The sequence below is a fragment of the Culicoides brevitarsis genome, chromosome 1 (genome assembly GCF_036172545.1).
Source record: "Culicoides brevitarsis isolate CSIRO-B50_1 chromosome 1, AGI_CSIRO_Cbre_v1, whole genome shotgun sequence".
NCBI lineage: Eukaryota > Metazoa > Arthropoda > Insecta > Diptera > Ceratopogonidae > Culicoides > Culicoides brevitarsis.
Window position 1 is genome coordinate 14,615,215 of NC_087085.1, and position 25,272 is coordinate 14,640,486.

A 25,272-nucleotide genomic window follows, 5' to 3' on the forward strand; every position below is an offset into this window, starting at 1 on the left:
AAGAACAAAAATATTGATTAACGATCAAAAATTTTTTAAAAATTTGGCATTTTGTATGAAAAAAAGTATTTCAAATTTTTTTTTTTTTTTTTTGCCCCCCCCCATTTTTATTTCAAAAATTTTGGACAAAACTATTGAGTTTCTTGGAAAGTTGAAAGAAGGAGTCAATTTGAACATTTCATGGAAGAACTTTTCTCTGAAATTATGAAAAACTGCCGAGATATGGGCTCGCAAAGTTATACGCGTTTCTGTAGCATCCTGTACGGGAATTCTAGGTCGTAAAAACACATTTAACGTCAAAATTTTAAATGTCAAAATTTAACTGTCAAAATTTTAACTGTCAAAATGAGTATTTTGACAATCAGCTGAGCGGCCCCAGCATGCAAAAAATAATTCCTTCCATGCTCACTGGGGCCGGCAGGAATTTTTTTCTGCATGCTGGTGCAGAGGTTCAGTCGAGAATGAACGTCGGTCGTGGAAGGATGTATTTCCGCATTTCGCACAAATATTCTCAATTTACCCCCCGAGTCCTTCGACAAAAGTGTAAATAAAGCACAAAAAATTGCTAAAAGTGTCCAAATTAATTAAATTTCATGAAAATAATACAGAAAATCGAGCTTAAAATTAATTCTTGAATAAAGCCGGGGGAGACGAACCTGTTGAACAACATTCATTCATTCATAAAACAAAAAAATCGTCTCCCATTGATGCAATTCGAATAAAATAAATAAATGTTTTTCGTAAATAAATAACAAAAAGTGCATGTTAAGAAAAAAAAATTAAATTTTTGACAAATTCTGTGTTAAAAAAAAAATAAAGCCATTAATGAACCGAAACTAAAGCGGGAATTATTGGGCAATCAAACAAACACCACAAAAGAAGGAGGAATAAAAAAAAGAATGCATGTCTGTGAATAAAATAAATGTTTATAACAAAAAAAGTATCGTGCCCGGATGTCAATGTGTGTGCGCGAATGATGTGATTCAAATATTTAAATAAAAGACGACGACGACTACGTTTGAAATTGCATTCAAATAATAAATAATAATAAAAAAATTATTATTACTTTCGTAATTTGCATTAATTGAAGAGTGTTTGTATGGAAATGTCCCCTCAATGCATCCGAGTTAGCCATAATAAAAAGCAAAAATAACAAAAAATTAAATAAAATTCATCAAAATGGGCTTAGCATTCTCGAAAGCCGAGTCCGAGGACCAAATTGACACAAGTCATCACAACGGTCATCATCATAACAATGGAACGATACGCGATGAAATCCGCTTGGATGCAGCTGGCGACGTCAAATTTCCCACGAAACAACTGCCGAACTACCATTTCCGTCAGAACAGCGTTCGGAGCAAACAACCACTGCCAGATGCGAGCGAAGTCGAGAAACAATTCGCCAAATTACTGGTGAGTCAACTTCCTTCTTAGATTTTGTTTCGTGTGAAGAAGTGAATAACCTACTTAATAGGGTCAAGCATCTCATAGATCACAATGGGTTAGAAAAAAAACGATCAATTTCAAGAAAAAAAAAATAAAATTGTTCCATTTATGGATGTCTCTTTTATTTATTGTTGTTCTTCTACATTTCTCTGCCACAACACAGCACTTTTTTATTTTTTTGAATAAATACTTTTCTCGAGTAACACGATTTCTTGACTCGTTCTCGACAATCAATCGTTAACCCAAGCAACCACAAAGATAAATAAAACGCAATCTTTTTTTTATTTGTATAAAATGGGATTCTTTGTATCACCTTGACAACAATTAAACGAACGTTACTCTCGGCTGATACCCCGTTAGGTTACATGATGAAGTGGGTTTGGATCGGTTGTTGTCGTCGATCGCGTGAGAAAGGTGTCGGAAGTGCTTTTCAAACCTCTCATATGATAATGAGCCTTTTAATTTCCGGAGGTTAAATTTTTTTGCGACTTAAAAATTGCAAAAAAAAAGTTTTTTTTTGTATGAAAATAATTTTTTCGCTTTAAAAAAGCTTTAAAAAATTTAATTTTCATAAAATTTTTTTTTTCATTTTTATTAAGAAACTTTCGAGTTTTTTTTAGACCTCTTGTATGTTTGAAAAAATTTCCTTATGTAATTTTTTTTTATTAATTGAAGCTCAAATTTGTCGAATTATTAAGTTTTTATGCCTTTTGCTTCCTTCTGAAATCCTCCTTAGACGATATCTGGTCTCTTCAATTTCCAAATCATTTCGATTGTTCCTCAAGAGCCATTGAAAAGCCTAAAAAATAAAAGAAAAAAATTCATAAGTTCTCAATGTCTTAAAACTCATCTTTTTTTTGTAAGAATTTCATAATGCATGAAAATTTAAAATTTTGACATAAAAAATTGTAATGTTCCATCTTTGAAAATGAAATTTTGATTCATTTTATGCCTCTTGCCTCAATAAAAAATTATCCTGAGGCCATTTTTGGTCTTTTGAACCTCGAAATTATTTCAAGAGTTACTCAAGAGTCATCAAAAATCGTTAAAAAATTAAATTTAAAAAAGAAGAAAGTTCATAAGCTCTCTTAAGACTTTTTAAGTCGACTCAAAAGCGACTTTCTTCTCCTCAAAATCATAAAAATTAAAAAAAAACTTGTTTTTTCTCAAAACTAACAAATGATCCTCATAAACTTTTTTTTAAAAAAATATCTCAAAAATTGATCACATCAATATTTCATCCATTATTTCGCTCTCTCTACCAAAAAAAGTCTCCAGTGTGCATCAATGCAATCATCATTAGTCTTAACTAACCGCCTTATCACTTCAAATCTGACCCTTTTAACTTTATATTTTCCCCTTAAACTATTTATTTTATTTTTTTTCTTCGATCCGTTCAAACGAAACTTTCTAAAGATTGCATTCCTTGCCAGCGCTTTGCATTTTAATAAATATTCCGCAGCGCAAACACAATAGGCGTAATTTAAATTTGATTTGCAACAATTTGATAAGTCCCAACATCTGCATGTCTGCCTTTTTGATGTCATGTTGTTTACTTGCCGAGTGTTTGTGTATCAAATGTATCAATTCACCGTAAATCACTCGCAACCACAGAAATTTCTTTTTATTTTTTTTTCCTTTTCCGTTGATTCCATTTTGATAAATGTACGACATTTATTTCCAAGGGTTTCTATCTCTCTCGGTAATTTCTCTTTGCATTAGAAATTATTTTTTGTCGGGTCTCTTTTGATTTATTGCAGAACAAACTGGTTTCCTAAAAAAAATAATAAAAAAAAAATTATTAAAATATATTTTTTAGGAATTTTACGTGAAATTTTTTGTTCGAACCCTAAAAGGATCAAAATCATTGTGAAATCGGCAGAAGAAATCCAATAAAATTTCCATCAAAAATTATTGATTCAAAAAAATCAATTTAAAAACGCAAGAGTTTCAGCCAAAACACGTTCCGTTGCCCCTCGAGCCAAATTTGATATGGATTTATAATTCCAAACACATAATTCAATTATAAAAACTTGACATTCTCCGAACACACCCAATTTCAAAAAATTGTTATTTCTCGTCTGTACATCTGATTCTGACGTGAACGATGATCTTTCGTTTCAATTAACAGCAATACGTGGTTGTGTGCATGGTTTTGGCATACATTTGAATGAAATGAGCTAAGAAAGAACAAAAAGATAGAAAAAATTAAATAATTACATGTTTGGATAAATTTTTTATGTCTTTATCGAGATGTGAAGGAATTTCATCACACGACACGTTGATTGAAAAGGGTTCTAAATTGGATTTTATGATAAATTTTTATTTAAATTCATTTCCGCTGGGTTTTTTCCGCTTTTCCATCATCAAATAGCGATCCAAAAGACAAACTCGTTAATTTCTGTGAAATAATAAACAAAACATGTGTGTTAAATTCTATCAGCGAACGAAAGAATTTTAAATTGTAAACAACTCGCTTGATACAAATACATTCAAACAACGACGACGACGAAAAAAAAATGCATCTCGTTAACATAAAAAAAAAGTCGGTGTGACCAAAAAGAAGAGATTAAAAATGAACATTAAGAGCGATTTTGTTTGAAAAATGGGAATATTCGAATTTTTATGTTGGAACAAGATTTTTGAAAATGATAAGAAATAGAAACATAAAAAATTGTCATGAAATTCCTTCATTAATTTCTTCGCTCGAGTCGATGCAAATAAAATAAACGACGATAATGATAAAATTACAAACTTTAATCATTTTGCGTTTCTCTTTTTTTGCACGAAAAAATTCCTTAAATTCGTCAAAACCTGATAAAAAGTTTAATTCGGCGAATTTTCGAACTTCACGTGTGGTTCATTTTATTATTACATGACTCGAATCGACTCGAAAATAAATACATTATTATTTTTTTTTTATTGAAACAAAGTCGTTGTTGTTCAATTAATTTTTTCTGTAAGAAAATAAGTTCTTGTTAAGAGTTAAAATTAAATGAAAATAGGAACTGGGAGTGTTTTTTTGTTGTTTGAAAAAAAAAATTTATTTATTAACAACATGTTGCAGTATAATTGCTTTGAATGTTGTTGTAGTATTCGCATCTGTTTGAAACAGCTGAAAATATAAAAGGACAAGAGAGGAGTGTTTCGACGTTCGGTTCACTCAAGAGTGAGTGAAAGGATTATGTCAAATGTTGTTTCAGTTGACAATTCGAATGTACTTTAAAAGCAATTTATCATTGAAATATTTGAGAAAATTTGAGATGACATCGAGTTGTGAAATTAATAAGCAATGGAATGAGAAGTAATGACAAGCGTCGTGTCGTTAATTAACACTTGTGAGAATTGGTTTTGGCAGTGACAACGAGTATCGATGACAAAGATGGCTTTGAGAGGAAATTCGATTGAATTGACTAATTTTCACCCAAAATTATCAGGAAAAATTTTCAAGTTTTATGAAAAAACATTAAATTTAAAAAAAAATTAAATTTAAAAAAAAAAAAATTAAAAAATTATAAGTTTAAATTAATTTTTTTGAAAAATTTTACGAAATAATTTTCATTATTTTTTTAAAAATCTATCAAGTCTGTAAAATAATTTTCAAAAAGTTAATTAAAAATTATTAATTATTATTATGATTAAAAATTAAAATTAATTATTTTTTAAATTAAATTAAATGATTTTTTTTAATAAATTAAATTAATTATAATTAAATTAAATTATTTTTTAAATTAAATTAATTATTATTTTTATTTACTTAAATAACTACGTTCTATCAATTTTCAAAAAATATCTCTTGAATTTTTAAAAATTAAAAATCTATTAAAAAAAAAAAAAAAAATTAAAATTTATAAAAAAATGATTCGAAAGAAAAAATTACAAAAATTAAAAAAAAAATAAAATTTATCTAAAAATAAAAAAACAATTTTTTTAAGAGTCTTCTAAAATTTTTAATACAAATAAATTTTAAAATAATTTTATTTTTATTAAAAAAAAAAAAAATCTCTAAAAGTTAAAATTTCTTCAATATTCGTAACTTAAGTAAATCTTCTTAACTTTTTTTTTACGAAAAGAACCTTAAATAACCTAAAAGCATGTAAATGCACGCCAAAGGTCAGTAATCCTGATAAATGTCTGTGACACGAGGCGACATGACTACTTAAACAAAGGCAACTAGACCGACAGTAGACAAAGAACAAACGAAAAGATAAAGCGACACAAATATTTTTCAACGTACTTACGGCTCATTGCTTGATAAAAAAAGACGCTTGTTTACTGCCTCAGGTGCGATTTCCTTCTTAAATTACCGAACGACTGCTGCTATTTGATACCGAATAACTTGACATCGCGCAGAAACTTGTAAATATTTGCGTTGATATGCTTTGGGTGGCCTCTTGTTTGCTAATTGTGACTCAATGCCGACTTAGCAAGAACAACAAAATCGCGTCATCATCAAACATCTTCATTCGGATCCATTCAAATTCCAACGATGATCGCGTGACTCGTTAGACAACAACACACAATTTTGTGCTTAAAACTTTAATTACGCCAATTAACGTTCATGCATGTTCTATTCACGTTCACTTTCGGTTCTAGGCATGTCGTTGTAAGTCCCATACTCGGTATTGTTCTAGTTTTTTTGCTTTGGCACATAAGGCCGCAGCAGTTTCAAATGTTTTTCCTACAAAATGCATTATGCATGCATTCTCTCCCCTTTTTCATGTGCACAACATGTGTGTCGAGTCGAGTTGCCGACTCCGTTCAATAACTTTTTAAATGAATAATCAATAAAATGCCCGCATTATGTAAGAGAGTCTCCGCTTTTTTTCGTTGCTCTTGTTGTTGTTGTGGGTGTATTGTTGCAACGAAATGTCATTCAATCCGATTCTGAAAAGAAAAAAAAAGAACAAGATATTTATCCGACTACGACAACAAAAATATTGTAAGACAACGGCAATAAATATTTTTTCATTCAACTGTGAAGGACTTGAAAGGAGAATGAGCCAGCTATTCGTTGGTAAAATAAATCAAGATGAAAACTTTTTTTCTGTAATAAAAAAAATATGAATGAATAGCTGATAAGACAAGTCTCACGTTTCATGACCGAGAACGTGTTCAAAGTTAGCGGAGGAAAAGTATCATTAAGCACTTGATGGTTCTAGATGATTATTGAAGCAATTGCTGAAACGTGGCTTTTGTGACGATGATTTGGCGAAAAAAATGCATCGACGATTTTAATCAATTTGGAGCTCATTTGAATAGAAATCGTAATTTTTCGCAGTAAAATGCCTAAAAATTAATTATAAAAAAATATTTTAATTAAAAAAAAATAAATTTTATTAAAAAAAAAAAAAAACATTTTAAATTCGTTTTCGGTCTACCTCAAAAAAATAAAAAAAAAAATATCAAATTTACAAAATTAAAAAAAGAATAAAATGTATAAAAATTAAAAAGTATAATAAATTAAAAAAATAAATTTAAAAAAAATATAAAAAAATATTAATTGATAAAATAAATAAATTTAAACCCAAAAAATATAAAAAATTTTTAGATTAAAAAAATGTAAATAAATTTTTAAAAAAATTTAATTAAATAAATTAAAAAATGAAGATAAATTCTTAAAAAAAATTACTTTAAAAAAAATAATAAAAAATTTTTCTCCAGACCAAAAATGTATGAAAAATTGTTTTAACCCTCAAAAAGATCCCAAATAAATTTAAATTTATTACCTTTAATTGATGACTTCGATTGAACAAATTCCTCATCGTCGTTTTCGTAACGCGCATACAACTCACAAAACTTACGAGAGTGCAAACGGGTCAAACATATTAAAAAAAAGTCTCCAACTAACGTTATCAATGTTTTGACCTAAAAAATATATATCATTAAAATAAATAACAATAATGACCGCTGAAGGTCACTTCACTTGAAATTCATACAATTTCAACTTGTCAAACATAAAAAATTATTCAACAATCCCCTTTAATGTTCGCCTAGGTCGGGTCCCGTGTGTCTTTTATTATATATTTTTTTCTTATGTCATCAAACCCAAAATAAAATAAAACATTCGAAAAAAAAAATTAAGTATTTGCAACAAAAAATAAAACTTGTTTGGATGAGCTCATTCATGAAACTTTTTAAAAATATTTGCTTACGTCTCTTGCTTTGTTTTTACGAGCAATAATCAACTTTTTTTTTCGTTCTTATCAGTCAAACAAAAATTTGTGTCGACTTTCATGCGATCGACTAACTTTTAAATAATATAAATACTCGGAACGATTGATTAGCCACAATTATTATCAATTTCTGCAGTATTTCAGAGCCGATGGACATGAGTCATCCTTATCTGAATGGATTCTTCGCCGTCTTGTCATTGTGTCAGGAAACTTGATTTCCGTCGTCGAGGCGGTGACGAGAACGAAAGTGACGAAAATAAAAGTTTTCTAGTTCATTTCAAAAAGTGAGAAAAGAGAGAGATGAAAGACTTAAATAGACGAGAATTGTTTATTTTAAATCCTTTTATCTTCGTCACGAGTATTGTAGAATAGAATGTTTTTGACAGATTTCGAATTACTTAGTCTGAAAAAATATAAAAATAAAGAAAAGAAAGACATGAAAGAAGGAAATAAATAAAAAGAAAGGAATTTTAATACCTTTTGATTGAATTATTGGTGCAGACAAATATTTTAAGTCATCATGTTTCGTGTATTTCTGAAAACAAAATTCTCGAAATTTGTTAAAAAAATATTTTTGGAATAAAAAAAATATTTTTTGAAATAAAAAAAAATAATTTTCGAAATAAAAAAAAAATTTTTATAATAAAAAAAAAATTAATTAATCAAATTTTTCCGTATTTTTAGAATTTAGGAATGTGAAAAAATTTTGAATTAAAAAAATGATTAGAAATTAAAAAAAAAAGTTTCACAAACACTTTTACTAAAAATGTGAAAAAATAAATTAATTCATAAACAAAAAAAAAATGAAAAAATTATTAGTAAAATTCAAATTTAATCTTGTTAAAAAATAAAATAAAAATAAATTAAATTTAAAAAAATATTTAATCTGTCCTAAAATTTCAACTTTTTCTTGGATTAAAAAAATAAAAAAAATAAATTAAATTAAAATTTAGAAAAAAAATGAAAAAATTGATATTTTAGCAAAAATTTTGACATTCATCAATTTTTAACACACAAAAAAATACTTTGTGCATTTACCCGGAAAATATTTTCGACACAAAAATCGTCTCCCTCGCACAAAAAATATCACCTTTCAAAGCTCAACAAGCATCATGCCCATCAAAAAATTAACACATCACTAAAAAATTATACATAACTTCCGTTCAGCTCATTTTTTGTCAAACATTTTTTCGTCTAAACAAACAACCGTCAACTGTAATCTGATTACCACCGTACTTAACAACAAACAAAAAAATTACCGCAAAAATTTTTTTTTGCTTCAAAGCTGACGATGATGATTACCAGTGGCAATTCAGTGGCACGGCGACTTGTTCTTTAAAATGGCAATAAATCATGCTTTGCCATTAAAATTATTTACTGCCCAATTTATTAGCAACGACTTACGTGTTACGCAATAAAATTCGCTCTCTCTCGTCGTCGTTGTTTTTGATAAAAATCATCGGATTGGAAACAAAAATTTACACCTTTAAATGCTTGCGACATTGATCTGCCGTGTTTTGACTGCTACCAGTGCGATATTTACACAAATTGCAATTATTATGCGCTCTCTGGGGTGTTGTAAGGTACTTGCCGTGTAATAGCATTTAAAGCGAAAAGGGTGACGAGCGATGTAAAAAATAATAATAGTAATTGAACAAGAACAAAATTCCTGACATGCTTTGTAAAAATTCCGATAGAGAGAACACGTTTAATGTTTATTTTACGACATACGACAGTTTTTTGCCTCTTTGTTGTTGTTGGCAAACGTGTTCTTGCTGGAATTGAATGAATGGCTGGAAAAAAAGAGAGCGAAAGATAGGGACTTTGTTATCGTAGGTAAATCGCTTCTTATTTGCGACACGACAACATTAATGGTTTATTTTCTAGTAAATATCACAGACGGAAGCAATTATTATTTTACCAACATTGTTGAGGTAGCAAGCCAGGCAAGGCAGATTGTTAATATTTATTAATAAAAATAAATAGAAATATTAGAGGGGAGATTAAATTTTGTTCTGTTTTTTCGTTTTTTGTAGTGGTTTTGAGGCATGATGATGCATTTCGATGACGATGACTTGTTCATTTTAAGAGGAATCTCTTGACTGGAATAATTGCGAGGAATTTAAGGGGATAAGGTTTTGTCATGAAACCATGTCTACTTTGAAATTTATGACAAAGCGAATTGATATTGATGATGATTAATTCCTTGATAAATATGACGAATTGTCTTTTTTTAACACAAAAGAGGCCAATGGGACTTTTTTCTTCTTATCGCTATTGAAAAATTCTTTTGAATTGAATTGCGATATGGAGTGTTGTTGGGTAACATGATGCAACGAGAATGTCAATGGCAGGCCTTGGTTCTGTTTGTTTATTGAGAAATTTGCATTGTTTATGAATTTTATCTTCATTTTTATCATATTTCTTATCTTTGTGATTTTTTTTTTTTTTTTTGAAAAGAAAGTAAATTGAATGAAGACGTATTTGACGGAAAATAGGTCAAAAAATATTTATTCAAATAATTTAAAAAAATCAAATTTTAAAATAAATATAATTTTTAATATATTTTGTAAATTTTAAATAAAATGTTTGAAAAATTAAAAAAAAATTAATTTTATTTAAAACTTTAATTTTTTACGTTTTTAATTAAATAAAATTTAAAAAATAAATTTATTTTCGATTAAATTTTAAAAATTTAATTTGTATTTTTCATAGAACATTTTAAAATTTTTTAAAAACTTGAAAAAAGCAAGAAAATATTGACTTTAACTAATTTGAACAGATGTTGAGAAATTGAGAAATTTTTTCTATTTTTTGTTTAAAATTGGTCAAAAACTTTTGTTAATTAATTTTTGATTATCTATACTTGAAAAAATTTAATAAAAATTTCTCAAAAAATTAAAAAGAATGAAATTTAAAAGATTTTCGCATAAAAATTTTTCATAAGTTTTTATATTGTTGTAATCATAAAAAAATATAAATGAAAAATTGACACAAAAACACATCAAAGCAAAATTATTTTAGGAAAATTTTTGAGACGTACCATATTTTTTCTGTCAAAAATTATGTTCAAACCTCAAAAATTCCAAGAAAAATAATTCTTTGTTAAAAATAAATAAAATTTTTAGACCATTCCAATTTTTATCTCATATTTTTATTTGATTTTTGCAAAGAATTTTGCCATTTTAAGACATTTATTTAATCATCATCACGTTTTTGCACGCAATCTTCTTCAGCGATGAACTCATTTGCCAAAAAAAAAAAAATTTTTTTCTTCAAGAACATTTTTTTCGCACTTCTTACACGTTAAAACCAATCCTACAATTCATTGATTAAGTAATTCTAATAAAAATTAAGTGTCAAATGATGTCATAAAATGACCGAATTCTCACATCATCAATTTTTACTATCAAAGAAACTTTTTCGATAATCGAAAAAAAAAATAAACAACAAATAGTTTCTCCTTTTACGTCGTTTCCATTGCAATTCCATGCGAAATGTCGACAAGCGCGTGAACGATGACTCATGAGAATATTTATTATTAAACTTCTAATAATAGGTTTGCCATGTCGTCGTTTTGTGCCGTATTGAGGTTGATAAAATTCTTCGAATTGGTCAAAGAAGTGATTGACTACGAATAAATTAACGGAATGTCTCATTTCCGATTTTTGTTTTATTTCAAAAAGAATTTTGTGTGTTATTGTTACGGACCAGCCAAATATGACGACGACGATCAATATCTAGAAATAATTAACTGCGTGTTTCGTAATGGATTTGTGATTAAAAATTCAAGTGTGTTGACAAACGACATGGAATCGCTCTTCATGAGTCAACTTTCATCTAAAATTCATTCACAACTACAAAAAGAGGGGAATTTAACAAGAAAAAAATGTAAATATTGTCTGCTTCTAGTCTGGAGTCTATTAAAAAAATGTTCTCAAACTCAGTCAATTGCCATGAGCAAGAAAGTTCCTCCCCCTTTAGTCGTACAAAATTTATGATTGCAGTTAAAAATAATAATAAAAAGCATAAACAAACAATAATTTTTGTGAGAAAGGTCAAAAAATAAAATTTCAAGTGCGTTGAAGTAATTCATGAATGATTTTTTTCTTCTTCTTTCTCGTTTTTTGTTTTGTTTATTCTTGTCAATCATCAAACAGCACTCGAAAGTTGTATCCTGTGCCAATGTAAAAAAGCACTTCTTTTGTGTAAATCCGGGAAATGGAGAGTCACGACGAGGAAGTGCAATGATTGCGCAGTCATGTCATGAAGTTTTATTGTTTTTCTGTTTTATTTATGAGTTTCAATTATTATTATGCCGGCGACGATGTCGATGAATAGAATTGCATGTTGTACGTTATGCAAGATGATGGAAATTAGACCACCTACAAAAAAAAAGAAATTTTTGAAATTTGATTTATTGAGTGATTTTGATAAAAATGGGTGAAATCTTACGATTTAAAATTTTTGGTTGAATTTCGTCAAAATTGTCTAATCGGGTTTAATGAAAGATCGAATTTGAGGTTTTTTGAGTGTTCGTTAAATTATAGATGATCAAATATGGCTTTCAAATTCACTTTTTATCTTAAAATTTTGTCAAAGTAACTCTAAATAACATAAAACAAATAAACGAAGCTTCAATTAAGCACACCTAAGATCCATATTTGTACAAATTTTTAGATTTTTTCGATTTTTATAATTTTTAAGTGAATTTTTTCAAATTCAACCAGAGTTCTCACTGACATTTCTAAACTTTTAATAATTTTTCTTTGAAAAAAATTTTAATTTTTAACTTTTTTGTTAATTTTTCACACATTTTACTGAAAAAAATAGCATTCAGACATCTTAATTCAAGTTGAAATCCATCAACAAACAACTCATTAAATGACATTTTAAGCTTTTTCATTGATATTTTTCTCCAATTTCAATTGAATTGTCAATTACTTCTCCTTTTCTAACATCGCAATTCACTTAAAATCTCTCTAAAAATGGAAAATTCAATTTTAACAAGTAAAGTGTTTAATTCTAAATTATTATTCAAATGAATTAAATTAAAATTCAAGATTACCTCACCTCACCCATTGCCACACATTACGCATTATCTCATTCACTCGCACTGGTCGATGACTCACAAGTAAATGTACTGATACGTAATTTATTTACTTGACTCGAGCGACTCAATAACAACGAAATATTGAAGAAAACAAAGTACAACTTTTTTTTAACACATTCAATGTCAAAATTGACTAGAACCTGTTAAAACTCTTTTTTTTTCCTCCATCGTGACGTTTACATGCATCAACTGTACTCGTATATCACTTTTATCTTTATAGGCAAAGATAGGCATAAATTGTAAGTGTCTTAGCGAGCAAACACCGCGTCGTGTTTTATTTTACATTAAAAGTTTTGTCTTGTTTGTATTCGTTGTGTGATAGATGGTTGTTGTCAATGAACTCCCGAAGACAGGTAGAGGAAGGTGTGGAAGACCTCCGGCAGTTTTTGTCCTAATTTTCAAGTTGCTTGCATTTTTTTACAGGAACTGAAGACAAAACCTAAAAATGCAAAAAAAACTTATAACTTAAACTTAAGCACATTTTAACTTAAGCTTAAGTTTAAAAGAAGAAAAAGTTAAAAAAAAGGTCTAAGGTCAATTATTTACTTTTTTGGATTTTTAACCAAACTTCGAGAAAAAAATATAATTTTTTTGAAAATTTTCCAAAAATTTGAAAATTATATCAAATTATTTGACTTAAAACTAACTTAAGACTTAAACTTAAACTTAAGGTTCAAAATTAAGAAAAAGTTGAAATAAATCAAAAGTCAAATATTTTTTTGCTTTTTAAATTGAATTAAAAAAAAGAATATAATTCTTATTAAGTCAAAACTAAATATTTGACTTATGACTTAAGCTTGAGTAAAAGTCAAAAAAGTTTGACTTAAGTCAAATTAATTGACTTAATTTATCATTTTTTTTAATTTTTAAAAATAAAAATGAATTTTGTCCGAAAGTTTAATTGAAAATTTAAAAAATATTTAACTTTGACTTAATTTAATATTTTTTTTAAACTTAAACTTTAACCAAAAATCAATTAAGTCAAAATATTATTTTGACAAAACCTTAAGTCACAGTTTAAGTCATAAGTTTTCCATATATTTTTTTTTATTTTCAAAAAAAAAAAAATTCAATCAAATAATTTGACTTAAGTCAAACTTAAGTAACTTAAGTACTTAAGCTTAAGTCATAAGTCAAATATTTTGAACTTAACAAGTTTTGCAGCCATATGAACGAACAACAAAAGTGACAATGACCTTTTTTCTTGCATGAATGTCTCCGTCATAGTAATAATTAAAATATTTTAAAAATAGATTCTCGAAATGTTCCTACACACATTTTTTTCTGTGTGTTTTGATTTTTTTTATTGCCGCGTTGTTTATGCTTCTAAGTCTATCCCATCCCATTCTCATTAAAGATAGGCCAGAAATTTATGATCCAAAATGTTCCAAAGTCTCGTTTCAGATTTTTATTGCATTTTGCAGCGTTCGATCGACATTTTCTTACATAATAAAAGTTATTTATTCATAACAAGCCGGTTTTACGTACAACCAAGAGCGCAAGAACACCCATACACACATGAAGTCGTCGAGTTTGTTTAAAAACGCATCGAGATGTGAACTAAAAGAAGAAATACTTTGCATATTTTGACGCGGTTCAATCCTTTCAAAGCTCCGTTCCTTTGTTAAATGCCTCGTTTAAAAGCGCTCTATTATTACGACGATAATTTTATAGCTCTTTAGAGGAAGAATAGAGGAGAAAATTGCGGGCTTATCATTTTCTAGTTAATCATTGCGAACTATAGAAGCGGTACAAAGTGCGCAAAAAATGAAACTATTCTATTCAAATGCCGTTTTTTGTTGTCTTTTTTTTTGTTTGTTAAATGAAAAGCCGACACACGAACAACACGAAATATTTGTGCCTTTTTATGGTTATTTTAATTTAATTTGTTGTAAGACTGCGGTGTATTAGATAAAATGCAGCCGCTGTTGTTTTTTTGAGAAAGAAACACAAATCTGGGTCTTGTCTCGATTGTTTTAACATTTAATAAATAAAATTTATACGAAAATGTTATTAAACTTACCTTGAAAAATTTATTGTTTTATTAAAAGCGAACCTTTTATCAGTTTTTCTGCATTTGAATAACATAAAATTTTTACATGAATGAATTTGATGTCTTTTGAGGCTTTTTTGAGAATTTTAATTTTTTTTTTATTTAAAAAAAAAAATAAATTAAAATAAATTAAAAATAAATTATTTTTAATTTTTAACGAATTTTTCTTTAAAGTTATTAAAATTTATTTACCTATTTTTAATTTTTAAAATTAATTTAATTTTTTTAATAATTAATTAATTAATAATTAATATTTTTTCTTAAAATAGTAAAAAAAAAATTAGAAAATTTTAAACTAATTGAAAATATATTTTTTTTTATTTTTTTTTTTTTATTAATAATTTCCTGAAAAATTTTTTTATTATCTTAAGAAATTAAAATTAATATAAAATTTAATGAAAATTTAATTCAATTAATAAAAATTTTTAAATAATTTTATAAGCTTGATTTAAATTTCAAATAAAATTTTTTAAAATTAATTATGTTTAATTTAATTTTAAATAAATTTAAAAAAAATATTATTTATTTATTTAATTCAAAGTTTTATTTAATTAATGTTAATTTTGAATAAAAATACGCTAAAATATTTTTCCATCGACTTTTTGTTCAAAAATTTTTATTGCATATTTTTTATTACTTGTTTATTTATGTAAAATCGTAAAAGTCTATACCAAAATCGTAAATGAATAAATTATTTCAATGCTCGTCTTCTTTTCAAAGAATTCATCGAAAGAACCACGTAAATTTGGGTCAATCTTCATTAATTGTTGTTTTATTGAAACAAATAATCATCATAAAAAAATACAATTAAAGCACTTCCTCGTAATGATAAAAAGGACTTATCAGAAATTATTTTCCTTTGACGGTCGAACGCAGTGAACCACAAAATTTGCGAAACATTTTTGCTATAAATACGAGTCACAAGTCTCATCGTGAGGTTAGTTCAAAACATCATTAAGTGAAGAAATTTCCTGCACTTGGTGAGTTCAAAACGAATTTGTTGCCATAAATCTTGAGCAATTCACGACAATCCGTCATTTTTACTGCAATTTTAACTCGTCATAAACAGCAATTTTTCATGATTCTCTCGAGTTTCGTATTTATTTTTTTTGTTTCATGTAAAGAGAAACTTAGAATATAATCAGACATGCATTCATAAATTCATCTATTTATGGCATTAGACATTCATTTAAATAGATTTATGGTTGAGTTTAGTTTTAGACAGTTTGTATTGCCTGTTTATACACGGAGGACTTGTACCAGGCTAATTTAACAAAGACGTAAATTGTAAATGCAACTAATACATTACGCATAGCGGCATGACATGTATAATGGAGACAAAACCAAGCGTTTTATATTGAAAAAGTTTCTATACTTTTTTTTGTGTAAATAAGACGCCTGGATTCTTTATTATTATTATTCTTATGGAGACGCGGTATTAGTGAGTGAATAATAAAATACTGTATTAAATTGATATGGAAGATAGAATTAAATTACTTGAGATTATTAAGAAAAAATAGTTTTAGCTCTATTTTTGTAAAAAAACTTAAATATCAACTTTTTAACTCACAAAGTTATTTTTTTACCAAAATTTCAAAATAATTTCACGAAATATGAGAAAATTTTGGCAATATTATTAAATTTTTTATCCATTTTTTTCCAAATTAAATTGATTTTTTGAATAAATTTTTATTTTTTTTAAAATAATTTTTAAAAATTTAAAAAATAATATAAAAATGTTTTGTTGAGTAAAATTTTTTATCTTAAAATTTTTTTTAATTTCGAAAAATGTTTTAGAATGTTCTCGAAGAATAATTTTTTTTCTGATATTTAAAAAAAAAATTCTCCAAAAAATATTAAAAGATTATCAAAAAAATTATTTTAAAAAAAAAAATTCAAAATTTTGGTAATTTTACTACTAGAAAATCTAAATTTTCTTCCAAGAAAAAACGATGTTTTAAAAAAAATTGTCAAACGTTCCTCCCTAACTGCATTTGCCACTGATGTAAAAAGCGAAGCAGAACAAGATGATCGCTTCCGTAAGACGACATATGCGTCATTATTAATAACGATCAACTGTGCTCCATAATAATTAACCTCTATATTAAGATTAAGACGATTATTATACTGTTGGGAGACTAATGAAAATGTTTTCTTTTTTTAATTTCAGGCATCAATGGATCTTCCGCCGGATAAAGCACGACTTCTCAAAAATTACGACCTCGAGAAGAAATGGGACATGATATGTGATCAAGTAAGTATTTCTTCGCTAAAAAAAACTTTACGTAAACTTAAATTAGAAACAATTATCGTGTTTAGTGAGCATTTTTTCCATTGTCTTCATTATGCCAACTAAAAAGTTTAATAACAATAATTTTGTTTTGTAACCAAAATCGCAAGTTAGGCGAAAATGACTGAACAAAAAATATCGCACGTCTCGCCGTGGCTTCAATTAAAATCATATTAACGGCGCGCGATAGACAGCAAAACAAAACAAAAACAAAAAAAAACTTCGGTCTTTGACCTGAACCCCAAATAAAAGCATGTAACAAAGATTATCTGGTTTCCATCAACTCTTTTTCCTGCTCAAAAAAACAAAAATCAAAAGCCATAATCTTCACGTATTATAATTAAATCTCGCCAAAGTTTAAACTCGACGAGATTGAATCTCATACATTGTTTTTGAAAATTTTTATTCCATGTGATTATAATATCAAGTATCCAACTTATGGAAAAAAAAGAAGGTCAAACCATCATAAATGCGATGCAGAATTTCATTTCGTAAACATGAAATTCGTGAATTTGTTTCCTAATTTCATAATTATACCTAAACTAACGAACGAGCGGATTTTTTGCGGTCTCTAAACAAGCGACAAGGTCATAATGTCGAAGATTTTAAAAGTGAATACAAAAAAAAAGTAAATGTTCAAAGTACCTCTAACTTAAGTTAATGAGTCAGCGTGAGTTGATTCGTGCTCTGCGCTTGTTTTTTTTTCTATTAGATGACATGACGTTACATTACATGAAAACAACTTTATTTCAGAAAAATTGTCATGCCACATATGCGCATAATCCGAGAGTGAGCTCATTAAAAAATAAAAAGATCGCAATTAAAAGTCAACTCTCATTATTACATCTGAGAGCTGTGTGTCGTAAAATATGAAATTAAAAAGATTCTGTGATAAAATATTTTATTTACGACTTTTTTCTGTGATAATGAAAATTTTTCATTAAGTGACTCATTATTAGAATTGAAATCAAAAGCCGTGACAGAATAACTAACAGAACAGCAGCAATAACAATTTTACGCAGTGATCATTGAAAAACGAAAGTGTTACAATAAATGACGATTACAATAAAACTTTAATGTAATTGTAGTGCATTGATGTTTGTTTTTTTGTTGTTGATGAACAAAAAATAAAGAGAGAAAAAAAAATAAATAGAAAAAAATGCATGGAAAAAATGTATCATGTTCAACATTATTAACTGAAGTTTGTTTGTAACTACAAATGATGATGACAAAAAAAAATACATCTACAGGGCGGTCGATGAGAAATTTTATCGTTTGAAAAAAAATTAATTTTTTCGAGGAACAAATAGTATTTTAAATATATTTTAAAGATACAGTTAATAAATTAGTTTAACTGTTTGAGTAAGCTGAATTTTCATTGTCAAAAACATTCGAGAAAAACGAAACGAACAAAAAAAACGAAAATATTTACCAAATTTATATTGTAATTGCTCAAAAATTTTGAAACCAATGATTTTTTGGCAAAACTATACGTTTCGTAAAACTATGGAAAAATGTTAATTTGAACATATGCTGTTGGGATAATATAAAATAATATAATAATGATTTCTTTATAGAGACAAATGGAAAAAAATAGTTAGGGGGGTTTTGAACTTAACTTATGCTAATGTTAACAATACTCATTATTTTCTAGGAAAATTTGAAAAAAACCTTTGAAACTTCAATATGCTGTTGGAATAAGAAAGAAAGTAGAAGTAGTATTTTAAGGATTTTTATTTAAGTATGCCTTTTATTCAAACAGATGACAAATTTCAAGTTTCGACGACAAATTTCATTCGAGGTTTGTGGGTACATTTGTTTGCGACGCTCTTTATTCCTCGAAATACAAGTTTATCCAGCTTTTTCATCTTCTACTTAGTTTCTGCATCGGAAGATGTTGTACCTTCTTATGCTCGTTTATGAGCTTCTCGGAGCTATACCCCTTAGAGCATGTATCGAACCTGGCATTCTTTGACGGTTTTTAGGCGTTTTATGCGCTCGTCAACGAAGCAAGGGGAGTTTTGCATATTTGATCCTAATTGCTTTGCATTAAAGGGAAATCCACGTATCGAAATGCTGGGTCGATTATTAATTTTTTTTTTGATGTATTCTCATCTAATTTGGAGTATGTATCGTAAATTTTAAATATGTAAAATCTTTATTTTAAAAATTTCATTTAAATCAGTTTGAAATTCGAAAATTTTTTTATTTTTTTAAATTTTCCGCGTAAAATACTGAATTGTGTAAAAAAAGTTATAAAAATAATAATAAAAAAACCCTAAAAATTAAAAGAACCACTCTGTACTTGCGCTCAACTATGAAATTCACAAACACAAGGTCCATTCCTCTCTCCGTATAACGATAAATAATTAGGTTTGTGGTGTAAGTGTAATTATTATTAAATAATAATATTATAACACAACTCGATAATAATTTTACAAACGAGATTTTTTTTTCTTCTTAATTCTCCTTTTCTTTCTCTTTCAACTACGTCTTTAAAATTTCAATTCGAATGAAAGTAAAAACGTGATTTATGGCGTCAGTTTATAATTACAATTCTGAAAAACAATCAATTGATACATATTTTCCGTGGGCGTTTATTAGAAATTCGCGTCAGATTACTCACTCATGGAATGTTTTTTTTTTTAATTTTTTCTTTGAAAAACCTTTATTGAATTCTTTATTTATTTTATTTTTTCTTTTCAGGAAATGGTCCATGCAAAGGATCCGCCGTCACATTACTTGACCAAAATGCGAACGTATCTAGACCCAAAAGCATCAAAAAGTATCAAAGTAAGTATTTCAATTAAAAATTTTTTCGCTGATCCATGTAAAAGATATCAAATCCAATATAGTTACAAAGTTACAAGAGCTCATTGTTTGAATTTCAATTAACTTTCATTCAGTGCACAAACAGAGTTCATTTAATAAATTTATTCTACCTAGTGAGTTGCATTGCGAAAAAAAGTGCATTTTGCACATTTTGTATAAGGCAATTTTTATTAAATTAAAATGAAACAAGGCGATATTTGATGCCACGCTTTTTGCAGCGATTTTAATAGTTTTTACATGAAATGTTTTAATTAAACATTTTTTTAGGAGGTAAAAATTGAAATTTTGCTGACAATGCGGTTCATGGAGGACAATGACATCGATCGTTTCCTCTATAAATCTTTGTGCAAAAGTGATTTACTTGAGTAATTCTTAAGGTTTATTGAAAAATATTGTTAATTATTATGCAAGAATTCGTGAAACCGGCATCGAAGGTCGTTATGGTTATGGATTTTCGATATTGCGAATTGAAATTTATCGTTGAGGGACTAATTTTTGCTTTTTCTCTTTCTTTTGCAGAAGCGAAAAATGGTTGGCGAAAGCACAAGTACGCAAGTCTTGCGTAATTTGGAGATTTCGCTGCGAACCAACAACATCGAGTGGGTGAAAGCATTTCTCAATGACGAAAATCAAGGTCTCGACGTACTAATTGACTACCTGTGCTTCCGATTGGCAATGTTGCGGAATGAGCAACGCATCGAAGAAGCGCTTATCGAGTCACGTGAAGGCATGAACAACAGTTCGCAAGCGATCAGTACGAACGACGTGGAATTACGACCAAATAACAACAATGGTTACTTGCGACCTGCACTCGGACAACTTCTCGATAGTCCGACGAACAAACGGAATGCCAAACACATCCACAAACTAAATATGGGCAATACGACAGACGATATTCACGTCTGCATCATGTGCCTGCGTGCAATCATGAACAACAAATATGGCTTTAATCTGATGATACAGCACCGGGAAGCCATTAACTGCATAGCTTTAAGTTTAATTCATAAGTCGCTGCGAACGAAAGCACTAGTCCTTGAATTATTGGCTGCCATTTGTCTCGTAAAGGGCGGGCACGAGATAATTCTTCAGGCATTTGACAACTTTAAGGTTGTTTGTCACGAAGAACGACGTTTCGAGACACTCATGAAGTACTTTATGAAGCCCACGGACTTTAATATCGACTTTATGGTTGCCTGCATGCAATTTGTGAACATTGTGGTGCACAGCGTCGAGGATATGAACTATCGCGTGCACTTGCAATACGAATTCACGACATTAGCCTTGGATGAGTATCTCGAAAAGCTCCGGAGGAACGAAAGTGAGGAGTTACAAGTGCAAATATCCGCTTATCTGGACAATGTTTTCGATGTGGCGGCATTAATGGAAGACAGTGAGACAAAAACTGCCGCTTTGGAACGCGTCAATGAGCTGGAAGACGATTTAAGTCGCGCTAAAGATCGAATCGAAGACTTGGAACGAGAAATGCTCTACAGAATCGGCGAACTGGATGCTGAATTGGCAACAACTCGTGTAGAACGCGAGAATTTAATGCAAAAATTGACGGCATACGAAGAAGAAATCAACAATTTGACGCAAGTAATCAACCAATTGGAACAATCATCGAAAAATCGCGAATCTCTGGCACTCGAATGGGAAGCTGTAAGCAAAACATTGCCGAAAGGCATCTCAATCGCTGACATTCCAAAACTGCTGGAACAGAAATCCACAAGCAACTCACCTACATCGAATGGACCAACAACTGCTTCAGACGCTTTGAAGGTTACTCAACCACGTAAGTTGAAAATTAATAATTTTTTTTTAAAGAAATTTCTAAAAAAAAATTAAAAATTTCAGCTCCTGCACCTCCAAAACCTCCTCCGCCGCCAAATGCTGCACAAAAATCATCTCCTCCGCCGCCGCCTGCCCCGCCAGGTTCGATGGGTCCTCCTCCGCCCCCAGGAATGCCAGGAGGAATGCCTCCCCCGCCGCCAATGATGGGAGGAAATGTCGACATGAAAACGCTGCGACGTCCCGTACAAACTTTATACAAGTTACCGACACTCAATTGGCAGGCATTGAAGCCGAATCAAGTCAAAGGCACAATTTTCAACGAACTAGATGACGATAAACTCCATAAAACGATCAACTTTAGCGAATTCGAAGAGAAATTCAAACTTGGCGGAAGTTTGGTGAATGGACATGATCAAAGAGACGGCGTTTCGCATACGATGACGAAAAAACCTGAGAAACAATCGTTACTCGAATCGAATAGATTGAGAAATTTGGGTAAGATTTCTATAAAATTTCATCGATTTTGAAGGTTTTTCTAATTTTTTTCTCATTTGCAGCAATCTTACGACGGAAACTCGACAAACCCATTGAGGAAACGATAATCTCTGTGAATAACTTTGACCTTCGATCATGCTCGTTAGAAAATGTAGAGTTGCTACAAAAGATGATGCCGACAGAACAAGAGACGAAACTTTTCAAACAGTTTGTTATCGATCGGAAGGATGTGAATCAACTCACCGATGAAGATAAAATGTTGCTGCAACTGACGAAAGTTGAACGACTTTCAGCGAAATTGTCTATTATGAGCTACATTGCCAATTTCGTTGACTTAGTTCATCAAATTGGACCTGTAAGTATTTTTTTCTTCAATTTTCAAACAAAAAATTAATTAAAAAAAATTTTTTTTAGCAAATTTATTCCGTTATCTCCGCATCAAACAATCTCAAGTCATCCAAAAAATTCCGTGAAGTTCTCGAAATCATCTTGGCGTTCGGAAATTACATGAACAGCAGTAAACGAGGCCCCGCATACGGATTTAAGTTACAAAGCTTAGACACCTTATGCGACACAAAATCCAACGATAAACGAATGAGCTTGTTGCATTTCGTGGTTTTGACAATTCGTGATAAATTTCCGCATTTACTTGATTTTGACGCTGAACTATCAGGCATAGACCAGGCAGCGCAAGTAACGTTGGAAATTGTCATGGGAGATGTCAACGAATTGGATCGCGGCATGGAAGCTGTGCGCAAAGAAGTGAATGGCGTCAAAGGAAATGCCCAACAAAATCCCGTGCTGAAAGATTTCCTTGCCAATAGTGAGGAAAAGTTGAAAAAGATGAAAACTCAAGCGAAAAATGCACAAGATGCGTTCAAGGATTGTGTGGAGTTCTTTGGAGAGTCACCTAAAAATACGGATGCCAATGCTTTCTTCACGTTAATCGTGCGATTTGTCAAGGAATTTAAGGTAAAAATTATTATTTTCAATTTTTTCATGAAAAAATATTTAAAAAAAATTTTTTTTCGTAGAACTGTGATCAAGAAAATGAAAAACGTCGCCGTTTGGAAGAAGCGACAGCCAAGGCATTGAATGCCCCGAGTCCCGTTATCAGCAATGGCGAGCCCCTAGCTTTGCGACCACGCAACACCAATCTCTCAAAGGTAACACGAGGACGAAGACCCAGTTTTTCAATAGCAGACACCACAAGACAGAGTTTGCTAACGATTAACGAGGATGTGCTAACAGTCCTAGCGGACGATAACGTAGTTGTAGTGTAGTTTAGAGACTAACATTTGTGTTTTGTGTTAATTTTCATGCACCATCTTACTAATATTTGCTATCCTCTAGCTTAAGAAAAGTACTTGGACCATCAATGATCCAAATAACACGGAACCAAAAACCAAATTAGTGTTTAATAAGAATCTCGAACGTCTCTTACAATAAAAAATCTCACTTTTCTATCATTTGTAAGTCTCTGTTGCACGTTTCGTAGAATTAAAAGTAGTTCCATGTTGATTGTTAAAAAACTTAAACAAAAAAATAAATTTTTCATTCAAATTTTCTCCTCAAGGACTTGTTGAACGAGTTAAGTCACGCCGTACAAGCACAAAAACGCAAGCTGCTGGATCAGGATCAAGTCAATCACGGAACTTTCGAAGATTTGTTAGTGCAACTCAAGAGCGAGCCGTACCGCAGAGCAGATGCCGTTCGACGAAGTCATCGCAAACACCTGGATAGCAACCGATATTCACGAACGTTTGAAGAGATGAACGTCTAACACGAGAAAATCGACCCTCGCCAACGCGTTTATGTTACTATTTTTATAAGAAATCCATTTATATTGAGAAAAAATATATATTTTTTGTACATACCTATATTAAAGACTATATCAAAGCTTCTTGTTGCTTGTTTTAATAAAATTTTTAATTTTTAACTTTTTTGGAGATTTCCTCAAATATACAAAACGATCAATGTTGTAAATATTAAATATACAAAAAAAAAATCCAAAAAACCGACCAATATATAAAATTGTTGCCTTATTTTGCTTTTTATAAAAAAGTGTAAAATAAAGATAACTAAGATACATATATCTAGTTTGTAAGCTTTTAAAGACTTGTAAAAGCACAAAAATAATCATTTTTATCGAATATTAAAATTATATGAATCAAAAAATAATGGAAGTTAGGAGCAAAAAAGACATTGTGATAGGATTTTACTTTTTAAATTTTTCATAAAATTTTGAGAGGAATAAATATTTGCTTGTTAGTGGCATATAATTGATAAATAAAAATGATTAAAATAGTTAAATTTTGAGTTTTAATTAAACATCATCACTTTTTCTCGATTTTAAGGTAAGAATAAATAATTTTTTGAATAATTTTAAATTTAAATTAATTTTAATTACAAAATTATGAAAGTTTCAAATAAAATTCCATAGTTTTCAAATTATTTAAAAATATTTAAAAAACAGTTTAATGTAGGAATTTTAATTAAAATTAAAAATTTAATTAAAAATAATACTTTTCTATTGAAAATGATATTTAAAATTTAAATAAAAAAAAAAAATATTGTTAAAAGATTTAATTTAATTTAATAAATTTTTTTTTTAATTTTTTTTTTTTATTTTAAAATCATCCAACATATTTTTTTAAATTTCAAAATTTATTAAAAGATTTTTAAAAGAAAAAAAATCTTTATTTAAATTTCAAACAATAAAATTTAATTTTTTCTTTGGAAAATTTAAAAATAGGTATACTGAATTTATGACAAAAATCGACCATTTTTTTTAATTTTTTTTAAATTTAATTTTAATTTTTTTTATTTTAAATTTTTTATTAGCAATTTTTTGAAATTTTTTTAAATTTATGACAAAAATCGACCATTTTGGTACTAATTTTTTTTATTAAATTTTTGAATTGTTGAACTCACATAGAATTATTTGGAGTAAATTTTCATATTATAAAAAAAGTTTACCTATTTACTTGAAGATCAATATTTCTGTTGAGATTTGAAATATTTTTTATGAAAATTAAAAAAAAACGTGCACTTTTTATGTTTATTTATTTTATTT

The 25,272-nt window shown here is 28.8% G+C and overlaps 1 protein-coding gene across 1 annotated transcript; it reads left to right on the forward strand.

The window, feature by feature from the left end:
* Positions 1 to 467: 467 nt before the first annotated feature.
* On the forward strand, positions 468 to 24,401 carry LOC134836985 (formin-like protein). The gene is made up of 9 exons (XM_063852287.1): positions 468 to 1,413; positions 16,959 to 17,042; positions 19,785 to 19,871; positions 20,430 to 21,702; positions 21,765 to 22,196; positions 22,259 to 22,551; positions 22,611 to 23,168; positions 23,231 to 23,362; positions 23,773 to 24,401. The coding sequence occupies exons 1-9, from the start codon at positions 1,180 to 1,182 to the stop codon at positions 23,977 to 23,979; spliced, it is 3,300 nt and encodes a 1,099-aa protein (XP_063708357.1). The 5' UTR covers positions 468 to 1,179; the 3' UTR covers positions 23,980 to 24,401.
* The last annotated feature ends 871 nt before the right edge of the window (positions 24,402 to 25,272 follow it).